The sequence below is a fragment of the Urocitellus parryii genome, chromosome 4 (genome assembly GCF_045843805.1).
Source record: "Urocitellus parryii isolate mUroPar1 chromosome 4, mUroPar1.hap1, whole genome shotgun sequence".
NCBI classification, from domain to species: Eukaryota; Metazoa; Chordata; class Mammalia; order Rodentia; family Sciuridae; genus Urocitellus; species Urocitellus parryii.
The window spans coordinates 116,197,059-116,211,225 of record NC_135534.1 but is presented as its reverse complement, the minus strand read 5'-3'; the positions used below and the strand labels follow the sequence as shown (position 1 = coordinate 116,211,225).

The window sequence follows — 14,167 nt, the reverse complement described above, 5'->3', positions numbered from 1 at the left end:
TGCTGTTTCATAAGAAACCACCAAACTGTGTTCCAAAATAGCTGTACCATTCCACATTCTCACTAGTGATGAATAAGAGTTTCTGCTACCTAGCACACTCTCACTGGCATTTGATAACTGTCAAGTTTTTGAGTGGGGATGGGTTTAGCCATGTTAAAAGTATTTAATGTAGTTGCATTGTTGCTTTAAATTACAAATAAAGTTAGTCCACGAAATAGCATTTACTGAATATGCTTAAGGGTACATCTCTGCTATCTTCATTATTTTGTTACCAATAAATTATAATATTCTCTGCCACTAATTCTCAAATTGTAGTGTGCATGAGAATCAACAGGGGAACATACTAGAAAGAGTGAACGTCAACCTGGGTCTGGAGCACAGTGATAAAGTGTTTGCCTTGCATGCCTGAGGCTCTGGGTTCCATCTCTAGTAACAAACATACAGACACACACACACACACACACACACACACACACACACGGGGGGGGGGGGAGAGAGAGAGAGAGAGAGAGAGAGAGAGAGAGAGAGAGAGAGAGAGATATCGAGATCTCAGGACCTAAACCCCAAAATTTCTGTTTAGGTAGTTTTGGGGTAGGATGTGAGACCTCCTCTGTATTTTTATCTATGTGTGCTCTAGGTAAACTGCTAGTTGACTGGTGGTTGGTAAAGATCAGCATTTTGCTAAGTTCTGTTTAGTGTACCTCTTCCAGACCATAATTTAGCTTGGGGAACAGAAGGATAAGTTCATCCCTGTGTTTAAATTATACCCCAACTTTCTTTCTTTTCTTAAGCTTCTGGGAGTAGGAAGTGTGAAATTATATTAACTACAGTAATTTGAAATTCTGAAATCTGTATAATTGCCTCTTAAGGAGTATATTGACTCTTTTATCTGTGATTTTTGAGATGTTTCATTATATGATAAACCTTCTTCACTTTATTTTCTTTGATTTGAAAACCACAGGCATTACTCTCAGACTTGCGCTCCTGTATGTAGACTGTAGTTGGAAATGTGAGGTAAGGCCTCTGAGAGCCATTTTTCTTAGGTTAAAGGCATAATACAAATATAATGTTAATGTTTTTGAACATTATTTATTTCTCTGGTGCAGTTTTATGAGTTTTATTTGGGAACCACTGGCATCAGACTGACCTGAGAAATGTGGATATTTTTCATCAGAATCCTAGGGGCAGGGGCACAGTCTAAATTTTAACAAGTTCATTGGATTATTCTTACATATGGAATGTGGGAACCAGTGACCCAGCCTCCTGTTTTTTATCCTTTGCAGATAGAATGAGCAGCCAACAGTACAGCAGTTGTTTTGTTGTCCCTCCTCACAGAAAGTCCTCCTTAAAACACATTTGTCAGGAAATTAATCTAGTGGCTAAAATCCCACTTGGAGATTAACAGAACAGATGAAGGTCATATTTTGTGGATTCTCCACAAGATGATCAAGATCAAGTATTTTACTTTTCGTAGTTAACTCAGAATGTTGTGGGGTTTTTTTGTTTTGTTTTTATTCTTTTCATAAATATCAGAGAAGTAATTCTTGGACAATAAAAATTTCCTTACCATAGGAGTTGTATATGGTTAAAAGTCTTCTTTATTCAAAAGGGAAGATAGCTGGGACTCTTTAAACCGTAATATCCAGGAATATAAAGCTGTACCTTTTCATTACTTAAAATCAAGTAAAGCAAAATATTTCCTCTCCAGTTAAGTAATGGGACATCATATTATGTAGTAAATTTTCATAATGTTACATGAATTGAAGAAAAAAGGGAATGTATGACACTAAAAATAAAACTGATTACAAACACTTCTTGAGTGTTTCTTACATTTGCTATTCTATGTGCTTTCCAAATTAACCTTTTATCCCCATACTTCATGAAGAAGGTGCTGTTATCTCATTTTATGAGTGGAGGAAATTGTAGCATAGAGGGGTCAAACAGCTAGCTCATTATTACCCTTCTCTTTAATGCAGAGTTTACATTGAAACAGGCATTCTGGTCCAAAACCAGATCATAGTAGTAATTTAATCAACTATTTTGAAACTCTGCCTTGTATGACTCATAGATTTCTATAGTAGAAAAGATGATAGTGGTCTATCTGGTTGTAATCTGTCATTTTACAATGTTAGAAATCTAGAAACAAAGAAATTTAGATAAATTGTTTTGTTTCACCAAAACAGTAACTAGATAGTATAGCCAGGATCAAAACACAGGGTGAATTCCAGTTTTGTGATTTTTCCTCCTGTAAATCATAGAAATGTGTACATTTTCATTATTGTTCCTGATGTTTTAATTTTTCTTTTAGTGCCTTTAGCAGTGGGTGTTTAGAGATAAATTTCCTAATGGGTAGCTTTTTGTTAACTTGATAGCATGAGGATATATCACACTTAAACATTGAGTTTCATAAAAGCAATTGACAGGATCGCTAGAGATAGTAGCTTTTAGTCTCATCACATAATGTACTCCCTCTTTATGATACTTTCTGAAATCCCTTCTTGTGATTCTGAAATAAAATCTACAAATAATATAATTACCTCGTTTTGTAAAAGTCTATGTAAAGTTTCACATGTAATATAAAGGATAAGTAAAAGGAAAGTAATTTTTGTCCTTAAAGTATGTGATAAATATTTAGATATAAGTATTTGAGACAACTACTTGAAAACCATATTAGTGTTATCAAGGCAAACTGACAACATTAACATCAATCAGACAGTAAAATAAACCCATTTATAAGAGCATAAAATATGAAATACTTAAGGATATATCTGGAAAAAATATCTGAATTTTAAAAATATTTCCAGAACCTTTCTGGGAGAAATTAAAGAAGGCCCAAACAAATGGAGAGGTATATTATGTTTATGGGTTGGAAGTCTATATTGTTAAGATGTCATTTCTTCCCACACTGATACCAGTCAGAATCCTAGCAAACTCTTGTGTAGAAATTGACAAGCAGATTAAATAATTCATATGGAAATGCAAAGGACCTAGATAGAATAAAGGAGCCAAAACAAATTTGAAGAACAAAAGTTGGAGAGCTAGCAGTATTGAAGATTTACTGTAAAACTACAGCCTAAGTAAAGTGCAGGATCAGTAGAAATAGAGATAAGTAGATTAATGACACAGAATGGAGTCTAGACATAAACCCATACATATATAGACAACTGATTTTCAACAGAAGTATAAAATCAATTCAGTGAAGAAAGATGGTCTGTTTTTGTCTTCAAAGTAAACTTTATTTCTTGCAGAGTCTGCAAAAATAACCTAAAAATTGATCATATGCCCCTATGTAAAGCACAAAAAAGAAAACAATTGTGGTTTGGGATGAGGCAAAAATTTCTTAACTGCAACATCAAAAAATCAATTCTCTAAGAATGTATGGGAAGTGGGAAAAAGTAGTTGGCATTTCTACATAATAGATTGAATTTGCATTAGTTTGAATCTCCTCAGCAATGTGATTTTTCTCCAGAAACACATGACATTCAAGTTATGGATGTATACTGGTGTAATTTGGGGAGTTGGCTGGGATTGCTTTGGCAGAAGATTAATATTGCAAGGAAACTAAGGGAATTGATTTAGAAGCTCAAATGATCAACCCCAGTGTTCTTACTGGATAATAACATTAACAATAAGAATATCAACAAATAAGATCCAAAGGGACATAGTACCCTGGGAGGAAATAAATACAGGAAGGAAGGGAATGGGGCATCTAAATTTTAACTTCAGTTGTCATGGAATGTAAACACTAGAAACCTGGGAGTTTTAACTCCCTGAGGCCAAATAGTTTCAATTGATGGTATGACTCTGGGAATAATACAAGTACTTGACTAAGCTTTATAAAAATATTTTGCTCTGTTAATGGCCTTAAAATTTTACTAGTCATAGTGAAATAAAAAAAAAATTAGAGTAGAAATTTTTCTAAAAATCAGTGATAAGCTCATTGTTTTTTATCTTGAAATTTATTTTTAGGTTTTGATTGGTTGAATCAGAGGGACTATTGTTAGAATTAGGCACTATTGTTGAGCAAGGATTCCTTTCCCTTCCTACAGTCATCAAAGCTCTTGGCTTAAATTTTATTCCAATAGTTTTCTATCTAACATTGCCTCTAAGTTGCACCAAAATATTTTTCAGTACACATATTGTTGAAGCCAAACTTGATTTTTTCCCCCTTTGAGTATCTTCAAGGTACTCAGGAGGTTCCCCTTACATCACTCATTATTCTCCTAGAGCCAGAGGGTGAGCTGTAGACTTGCTTGACTGATGGAAAGCAATTATAGGATCTCTCAGTGTTGCACAGGCACAGGACCAAATGGATAGCTATAAATTAATGATGAGCATGAGCCCATTGTAAAATCTTTGTGAATTTTGTAGGATAGCTGTTAAACCCAATAATTATTAAGAATAAAAATATGAATATTTTTAATCAATGAATTATATTAGAATCAAATCTTTTGGGTAATTATTTTGTAATATTTTACTGTTATATGTACTCTTGAGGTTCATTCCATCTAATGGATTTATATGGTACAATACTATATAATAGAGTGCTGTTCTGCATCTTTTCTCAATTCTGTGATCGGTTGTGTCCCGTTGGTAGTTTAAAACCAGCTCAGGTAGGAGTATTTGCACCATGAACACTGGCCAAACCTGTAAATCAAGACCTTTTCCCCCAGGGAGAGCCAGCTGTTAAACTCTACAGGGATATAATAGTCTCTCTGGCTTCTTCTCATTTTATCTCAAAGACCTGAAGAAAAAACTCAAATGAAGGCCCTAGTTCTTTCTGGTAAGCCCCTCTCTTATAAGAACGTAGCCTTATCACTACATTCTTCTTTTCCGTTTGTTATTAAGTTTTTGTTATGTACTTCTCTACCATCATGGGCCCCAGGTGATGGCTTTTTCTCTCTCTTGCTTACTCTTCCTAGAGTTGAATCTCATTTTGACCCCTGATTATGTACCAAATTCTTCTCTCCCTTTCTAGCACTGCTGCAGGAAAAATAAGATATGAAACAGGATGACATAGTTAATAGATAATATTGCCAGAGTTTCAGTCACTTTTACCATTGGACACTTGGAGTTTATCGGGATTTTGTATATTTGGCAAAATATTAGGTTAAATATTCAGCATAAAAGTCTAAGTATTCATTAACTGCATTTTTAGGGTTAGCCATTTTTCTATATGATATCTTCAACAGAACACAGTTTTATTTTTCATGATGAAAATTTTATAAAAGGGAATCTGTTTGCCTTTCACAAGTTTTTTAAAAAATATTTTGTGTTCTTTTTTTTATGTATCTTTGTTTATTTATTTATTTTTATGTAGTGTTTTAAGTAAATGACCCCTTGACTGTTAGCAATGCTCTTGGTTTCAAGACATAGAAAAGTGAAGAGAAAAGGTAGCTAGTGCTACTGATGTCAGTAGTTTAATGATGATAAGCAAAAATCTTAGAGATCATCTTGGCCTTGATCAAATGATGACTGCTGCAGACCCAGTCATGCCACCTGCATTTACAGCAAAAAGAGACAAGATAGGAGTCTAGAGTTGCGCCTATGTGTGTCTCGAATTCATCTGAATGCAAAGAGTTTGGGAAACTGGATATTTGTTTTAACTAATATTTAATAATATTACATTTTATAAGAAAGGGAGACAAGAGAGCAGGGATTGGGGTTAGGTATTGGATGTGCCTGCAGTAAAATTCCATGAAGTATACAATAATATCTTTCCTACATATCTAAACGTAATATATTGAGACAATTTAAAAGATGAGAATATAACTAATGTGTATGATATAATTCTTCGAAGAAATTCATTAAACTTTTTTCAGTCTTTGTGAGGGCCTGATGGAAAACTAGTTTTTATTTACTGAAAGGTATTTGAATTTAGAAACTGGTCTCTGTGCTTTCACATAAACTTTTGAGGTGTAGGTAAGAGTTACTCCTTATGTGACAAATTAGGAAATGAAGCAGTTTCCTCCAGATCATAGAATATAAAAAACATGTGTAAGGCAAGTTTGCACCTAACCTTTTGTCTATGGAAAATTTCAGTTTTGCATAAATTAAAATGAATTAGAATTTTATGGAAAGAATGACATTTTGAGAGTGAGGAAACTTAAGGACACACACATGTGTTATGTGTCACTTACCTGTGTATTATGTTTCATACCCATTTGATGGAGCAGCTAGAACTCTAGGTCTTCAGTAATATACTGGCATAATAACAGATAACATTTGATGAGCGCTTACTACATGCACTCATAAAATGCATTTTACCTATGCTAATCACTTAATTATCATAAAACCCATATGAGATAAGTATTATCATTATAATGTATAAACAGAAAAACAGTCACGGAGTGTCTAAACTACACATCCAGCCTATTAAGTGGTAGATTTAGGACTGAACCCACATCCTTTACCCTGAGATAATGCTGTTAACCAGTGCACCTCAGACCCTCTCACAGAACTCATACAAGAGAAAATGAGAAGGATTTTTCATTTTCTTACCTAGTTCCAACCAATCTTGGAAGCATTCCCCGTTTATTGAAATAGAAAGTTGAATAGAATGTGTTACAGAATTTTATCAATAAAACAAATACTGAAAGCATAATTTTGGAAGGCAGTGCATATAGGAGCTTTAAGAATCCCAAATACAAATCTTGCAAGCAAAACTGATAATCATTTAATAACCCCTTTTCAGCTCATGATAACTGGTTATGTCCTCATAATTTTAAGAAGTACCATAGAATATTGATCTAGAAATTGAAATAAGAATGCTGCAAATGAGTGTGTGAAAATAATCCCACACAGATGGAAATTATACAGCTCAGAACTTTGTGATGAGTCACGCTCTTGGAAGACTGTTCTATTCTTCCCAGAGTCTGTCAACAGAGGGGAGATACAACGTGATGTAGTTTTCATTTTTCAGCTTTAACATCTGCTGCATGGCAGCCCATTTATATCCCTATCTAAGGAAACATCTATAAATATTGGTAAAGATTTCCTTTTTACTTTTTTTTTTCCAGACTGTTTATCTCTGTATTTATTCTATTAGCCTCACAGTATCTCTGGATGATCTGAAACTCAGAATTTTGTTAGTATAGCTTATTAGGATCCTACCAAAAGCCAATAGGCAATTCTGTCATAAGGTCAATGTGGTGTGTTCTTGGAAGCGAAAGTATCTGGCTGCTGAAATTCTTCTCTCTCACTTTCTGTCTTATCCATGTACTTCTGGCTCTTTACCAGCAGTGAATACCAGGATTTTAAATGAGTGTTTCAGAAATCCATTTTTTAAAAAATTATGTTCTTTTATTTCATGAAACATGTATGAAAGTGAAGAGAAAATTCACAAATAATTAGTTTAGTGTTAAATTTTTAAAAACTTATAAAGAAAATAATAAACCCAATGAGTTGGCAACAGAAGTGTCAGCACAACCAGATTTGAGATTTCAGCAAAGTGAATTATTACACAGTAAAAAATTTATCTGTTGCCTGTGTAGCATTTTAATTGTAATAGAAGAAGTTTGGGGAATTAAAAGCTAACACTAAAAAAGCAGACTTAGATATTTGGATAGAGAACCCTGCATAAGTCTGTATACTCATAGCAACAGATTGTTTTATTATTTGTTTGTGTAATTGGCATCATCTGCTATCCAGAATCTTGGAATAATAGAATCATTTGGGAGGGACTGTGGAGTACATTACTGGAACTGAGTTGGCAGTGTTCACATACTGGTTTGTTTGCTAGTTTGGAATCTGTATTTGTTGCTTTTCTTTAGGTGGGACTCTTCCCTGGACATTGTGTTGAGTTAATTAACCAGAAAGTTCCCCCGTCGGTGACCAATTCAGTGCCAAAACCAGGTGAGTACATATTTTCATTAGTTTGGTATGACCAGCTGCTCACAGGTACAGATGTTCGATTCTAGTCAAGTACATGGCTTGTTTGGCTGTTCTTCGCATTTATTTATATAATACGTATTCTTAATTTTACATGATTTTAATTTTAAACACTGCCTAATTTCTGTTGCTCATTTTACAAAGTTGTTTATGTATATTCTAATGTTTAGACAATTTTAAAGAATGTGTGTTCCACTAAGCTTTGTCATTACTTGCTTTTATGGTTACTATAGGAGAAATATACTATATACTATAGGAGGAATGCAGCTTATTAATGAAAAAAGTGATTTTAAAAATAAGTTTAAAGATCTAACATGGGCATCACAGGCTTGGTGTGATCAATTGGAAGATAACAGTTGAAGGGCATATATATTTTATCAGTGCCTGTGAACATCAACACTGTTTGAAGCAGCATTTTTTATTACTTATATAATTTATAGTGCTATATAAATATGTGGAATATATTTAAAATAAACAAAGCAGTGTTTCAGGGGATTAAAAAAAGCAGCAAGAAAATTGGGATTTTTGTATGTGTTGGGATGATTTAATCTGGGCAAAATTCTGTAGAGTATCTATCTTGTCTGGAAATGTTTGATCCAATGTAAATTTTTAAAAAGAAAATAAAAATAGACTCAAAGATTTTAAACCAAAAAAGTAATTGAGTTTATTTTTCCTAGTTATATTACATTTCTTCTGTCCTTTCTGGTGAAAGGAGAAGATTTCTAAGCCTCAGAATTTAATTGAACTGCTTAAAGTATCTTCAGGCCTATATGTAAGGGAAATTACAGGGGAAAAGTTCATTCTTTCCTTAATTTGTATTTTCTCATTTCTTCTCACAAATTATAAATTTGTCAGTCTTTGTAAAGTATTTAAGTAAAGGTGAAGGGAAGTAACTCCTTTCAAAGCTTATTTCTTTATTGAAGATTAGGTAGTCATTGTTCCAATTTCTCTCATAGGAATTTATAGGCAGATTAACTTTATTGCTTAGTAAAGAAAATACTTCAAAATAGTGTTCTCTGCACTTCTACTTGACCCAGGATTCTCATTTGTTTTCAAGGCAATTTTATTTTGCTTTGGTATTTTTATTAAAAGACTGTGCATATTGCTCAGTAAACATTTGTTAATAATTGTGATGAGTGTGAGTTTCTTTTTTTAAAATATGGCACTAGTCACTTAAAAAATAACAATTTGGGGAAATATAATTCACATACCATGCAATTCACTCTTAAAGTGTATAATTCAGTGTTTACATAATTGTACAACTATTATTACAGTTAATTTTAGAACATCTTTATTACTCCAAGAAGAAATCCTGTATCCATTAGAGACACTTTTTCCCCATTCCTTTCTTCCCTCACAGCCCAAGCAACCACTAATTTACTTTTGGTCTTTATAGCTTTCCCTCTTTTGAATTTTTTTAAAGGTGGAATATACAAAATATGGTTTTCTGTGTCTGGCTCAAAAGACCACTTAGCATAATGTTTTCAGGGTTCATTTATGTTGTAGCATATAATAGTACTTCATCTCTTCTTTTAAATGGATGAATGAAAGTACCATAGTTATTTATCCGTTCATTGTTCATTTGCAGTTGTCTTCATTTTTTAATGCTGCAGTATTCATGTATGAGAGTTTTTGTATGGACATATGTTTTTGTCCCTCTTGGGTACATGTCCTACTAGAAGTGGAATTGTTGAATTATATTTAACCTTCAGTTACACTTTTACACCATTTTACAGTTCTACCACCAACATACAAGAATTTTAGTTGTTCCATATCCTCCCTCCCTCCCTCCCCCGCCCTCTCTCTTGTTTTTCTCCAGTGGTGCTGACAGTTGTTCTACCACTGAGCTATATCCCTATCCCTTTTCTTTTGAGACAGGGTCTCACTAAGTTGACCAGGCTGGCCTTAAATTTACAGTCTTTCCTACCTTAGACTTCCAAATGGCTGGGATCAAAGGCATGTGCCACTGCTCTCAGCTGCCAGCCCATGCTATTATTTGGATTTTTTTTAAAACTTTTGTCATCTTTGTAAGTGTAAAGCAGTATCTCATTGTGGTTTTGATTTGCATTTTCTTGTTGGCTAATTATGTTGAGCATCTTTATAAGTGCATATTGGCTTAGTATATCTTTTTTGGAGAAATGTCTGTTCAGATCCCTTGCCTGTTTTTAAATTGGATTATTTGTCTTTTCATTATTGAGTTTTGTTTTTTGTCTGGTCCAGGTACAAGTCAGTTATCAGTTAATAGTGATTTATAAGTATTTTCTTCCATTTTTGGGATCATCTTTCACTTTATTTTTTAAAGTTATTTATTTGTTTTAATTAGGTATATACGACAGCAGAATGCATTTTGATTCATTGTAAACAATTGCAGCACAACTTTTTATTTCTCTGGTTGTATACGATGTAGGTCGCACCATATGTGCAGCCATACATGTACCTAGGGTAATAATGTCCATCTCATTCCACCATCTTTCCTACCCCCATACACCCTTCTCTCCCTCCCCTTTGCTCAAAGTTCTTCTATCTCCCCCCGCCCATTATGGATCACTATCCACTTATCAGAACATTCAGCCTTTGGTTTTGGGGGGATTGGGTTGCTTTGCTTAAGCATGATATCCTCCAACTCCATTCATTTACCTGCAAATGCCATAATTTTATTCTCTTTTAATGCTGAGTAATAGTTTATTGTGTATATATACCACAGTTTCTTTACCCATTCATCTGTTGAAGGGCATCTAGGTTGGTTCCACAGTTTAGCTATTGTGAATTGAGCTGCTGTAAACATTGATGTGGGTGCTTTACTATAGTATGCTGATTTTAAGTCCTTTGGGTTAGACCAAGGAGTGGAATAGCTGGATCAGATGGTGGTTCCATTGCAAGTTTTCTAAGGAATCTCCATACGGCTTTCCAGAGAGGTTCTACAAATTTGCAGTCCCACCAGCAATGTATGAGTGTGCCTTTCCCCCCACATCCTCATTTATTGTTATTTGTATTCTTGATAACTGCCATTCTGACTAGAGTGAGATGAAATCTTAAAAGAAGTTTTGATTTGCATTTCACCTTTCAATTTCTTGATGGTATCCATTGAAGCATAAAAGTTTGAAGCATAAAAGCATAAAGCCCAGTTTAATTTTCCTTTTTTAAATATTTTGTATATTTTTAAAAAGTTCTTAAATAACCTAGTGCCACGAAGATTAACTTTCATAGTTTCTTCTGAGAGGTTTATGGTTTTAGATTTTTCAATGTAAGTCTGTGATCTATTTTTTAGAATTAATTGTCATATATGGTGTGAGGCAGAGATGCAACATCATGTGGATTGTTCCAACACTGCTTATTGATTGTTCATTCCCCATTGAATTGTCTTTCCACCCTTGTAGAAAATCAGTTGACCTTAAGTACATGACTTTATTTCTGGACTTTCAGTTCTGTTCCATTGATCTGTATGTCTTATGCCAAGAATTACCCTATATTGTTTGCTGTGGCTTTGCAGTAAGTTTTGCAATTAAGAAGTGTTAAGTTCTGGAGCTGGGGTTGTGGCTTACGGTAGATCGCTCATCTTGGACGTGCGAGACCCTGAGTTCGATCCTCAGCACCACATACAAAAATAAACAAGTGAAATAAAGGTGTTATGTCCAACTACAACTAAAAAAAAAAAAAGTGTTAAGTTCTAATTGATTCTTCTTTATAAGGGTTGACTTTTTTTTCTGGATCCCTTGCAGTTGTATATGAATTTTAGGATCAGCTTTTCAGATTCTACAAAGATAACTGGGATTCTGATAGGAATTTTATTGAATCTGTAGATCAATTTATGAAGTTTTATCATTTTAATATTTAGTCTTCCAATCCCTGAACATAGACTGTTTTTCTTTTTATTTAGAGAGTGTTAATATCTTTCAGTGTTTTATAGTTTTCAGAGTATAGGTTTTGTATAACTTTTATTGAATTTATTTTAAAATATTTTTTGATCCTCTTGTAAATGGAATTGTTTTTAATTTTATTTACTTATTGTTCTTTGCAGATGCATAGAAATACAGTTTTTTTTTATCCTGAAACCTTGCTGAACTGCTTATTAGTTCTATTCATTATTTAGTGAATTCCTTGGGATTTTCTATATACAGAATCATGTCATCTATGAATAGCAATCTTTTTACTTCTTTCATTCCATTCTGGATGCCATTTTTTATTTATTTGTTTGTTTGTTTGTTTATTTATTTATTTCCTCCCTCCCTCCTGGTTTCCCTTGCGAGAACCTCTAATACAATGTTGAACAGAAGCCTCAGGTGCCAGCAATCTTAGTGTGTGCCTGATCTTAGAAGAAAGAATCTAGTCCCTCACCATTGAGTAAGGTGTTTATGGATACTCTTTTTTTTTTTTTCAGACTGAGGAAGTTACCTTCTATTTCTAGTTTGTTGACTGAGGTTTTAAGAACAGTGTTAGATTTTTTTCAAAAGCAGTCTTCTTATTGAAATCATCCTAGGTTTTTTTATGGTTACTTTTTGATGCTACTAAAATTTGACATCAAATTTTTTTTGTGATTTCTTGTGCATTGTTTTAATCTACCTTCCCCTTGGTATAAGTTCATTAGTCATTACATATCATCTTTGACATCTTTTACTCAGAAATGTCCCATAAACTGAGTTTTTAAAACTTAGAGTAAATTTTAATGACAATATTAAACTATTAGGAGCTGGGGTTTTGGCTCAGTTGTAGAGTGCTTGCCTAGCATCTGTAAGGCACTGGATTCAATTCTCAGCACTGCATATAAATAAATTAAATAAAGGTCCATTGACAATTTAAAAAATATTGAAAAAAAATTTACTGTTACCAATCAAATACTTTTTCTTATTTTGAATGGGGAATTGACACATATAATAATAACCTCCAGAAGCTTTACATTGGGAGATAAGTCTCCCAATGTTATTGATAATATTAGAAAGTTATTGATAATATTAGAAAGTAGGTTTGAATTTGAAGACCTACAAGTCATCATTAATTCTAAGTTAGCAATTAGTAAAAACAAGTACTCCTTCAAAAGCTAATGTTTTATTTTTTGTGTGAACAGTATTGTAGAGTTGGCATAGGGAAATGTGCATTCTTAATACATTTTGAAAAGGATGATGTAAATTCAATCAGCCTTGGGCTTGTTTCACACTTTAAAACTGTCTTTGCCTACAGTATAAACAACTTGAATGTCCTATTTATTTTTAACATTGCCATCTGTCACTGCTAGATGCCAAATCTAGAAGATGCAGCTATAGTTTGAGACTGAAAACTTAAAGCTCCCCATACTATTACACAACAAGGGTAATAGGAAAAAAATTTCCTTTTAAAGCTGTTCTTTATGTTCTCAATATGTTCAATTATTTGTGTTCATAAATAAAATTTGAGTCACCATGTCCTGACCAAGATAGCAAGTATCCGTGGTGCCTTAAGAATAAAGGTGAGAGAAAGAGAAGAGGAAAGAAAAGCAGAATAAAGGTAGCAGCTCATAAGAAATTGGCATTCTATTCAGGTACCATAGGGCATAGTAGGAGAATGTATGGTTGAGGTTGTGGTAGAAGAATGTGAAGTTGAGGAAGATGAAAGGGGAAGGAATAACACACGTTTTTCTTTGTGTTTATATTGCTTGGAGTTTACTGAGTACCTGTTTATCGATATCTTTCTTCAGGTTTTGGATGTCCTCAGCTATGATCTCTTCAAATATTAATGTTTTTTTTTTTTTTTTTTTTTTTTGGCGGCGGCAGGGAGAGGCAGTACCAGAGATTGAACTCAGAGGCACTCAACCACTGAGCCACATCCCCAGCCCTTTTTTGTATTTTATTTAGCAATGGGATTTCACTGAGTTGCTTAGTACCTTGCTTTTGCTGAGGCTGGCTTTGAACTTGCAATTCTCCTGCTCCAGCCTTCCCAAACCACTGGAATTACAGGCGTGCACCACCACACCTGACTCAAATATTTCTCTTTGTCCAGTTGTTGTTCTCTTCTCTGTTACATATCAATTATTTTCTTTAATATTATCTCACAGATCTTTTTTTTCCACTATTTTCTCCCTATCATTTCTTCTTCTCAGTTAATATACTTTCTGTTGAAATTTCTTCAAGTTCAGTGATTCTTTCCTCTGCTGTGTATAATCTTCTGTTAAGCCCATGTAATGAATTCCTCAATTCTCATATCATAATTTTCATTGCTGGGATCAACATTTGTTCTTTTAAAATAATTTCCACGCTGGCATTCTATATATTTCCACATCATCTAAGACATGAGACGGGTGGGGAAT

General features: G+C 33.7%; 1 protein-coding gene across 1 annotated transcript in view; it reads left to right on the top strand.

The window, feature by feature from the left end:
- Positions 1-14,167, top strand: part of Arhgap32 (Rho GTPase activating protein 32) — a 227,475-nt gene that overhangs the window by 158,088 nt on the left and 55,220 nt on the right. The window contains exon 11 of the mRNA XM_026392440.2: positions 7,773-7,854. Coding sequence (XP_026248225.2) covers positions 7,773-7,854 — 82 coding nt within the window. The remainder of the gene's footprint in view (positions 1-7,772; positions 7,855-14,167) is intronic.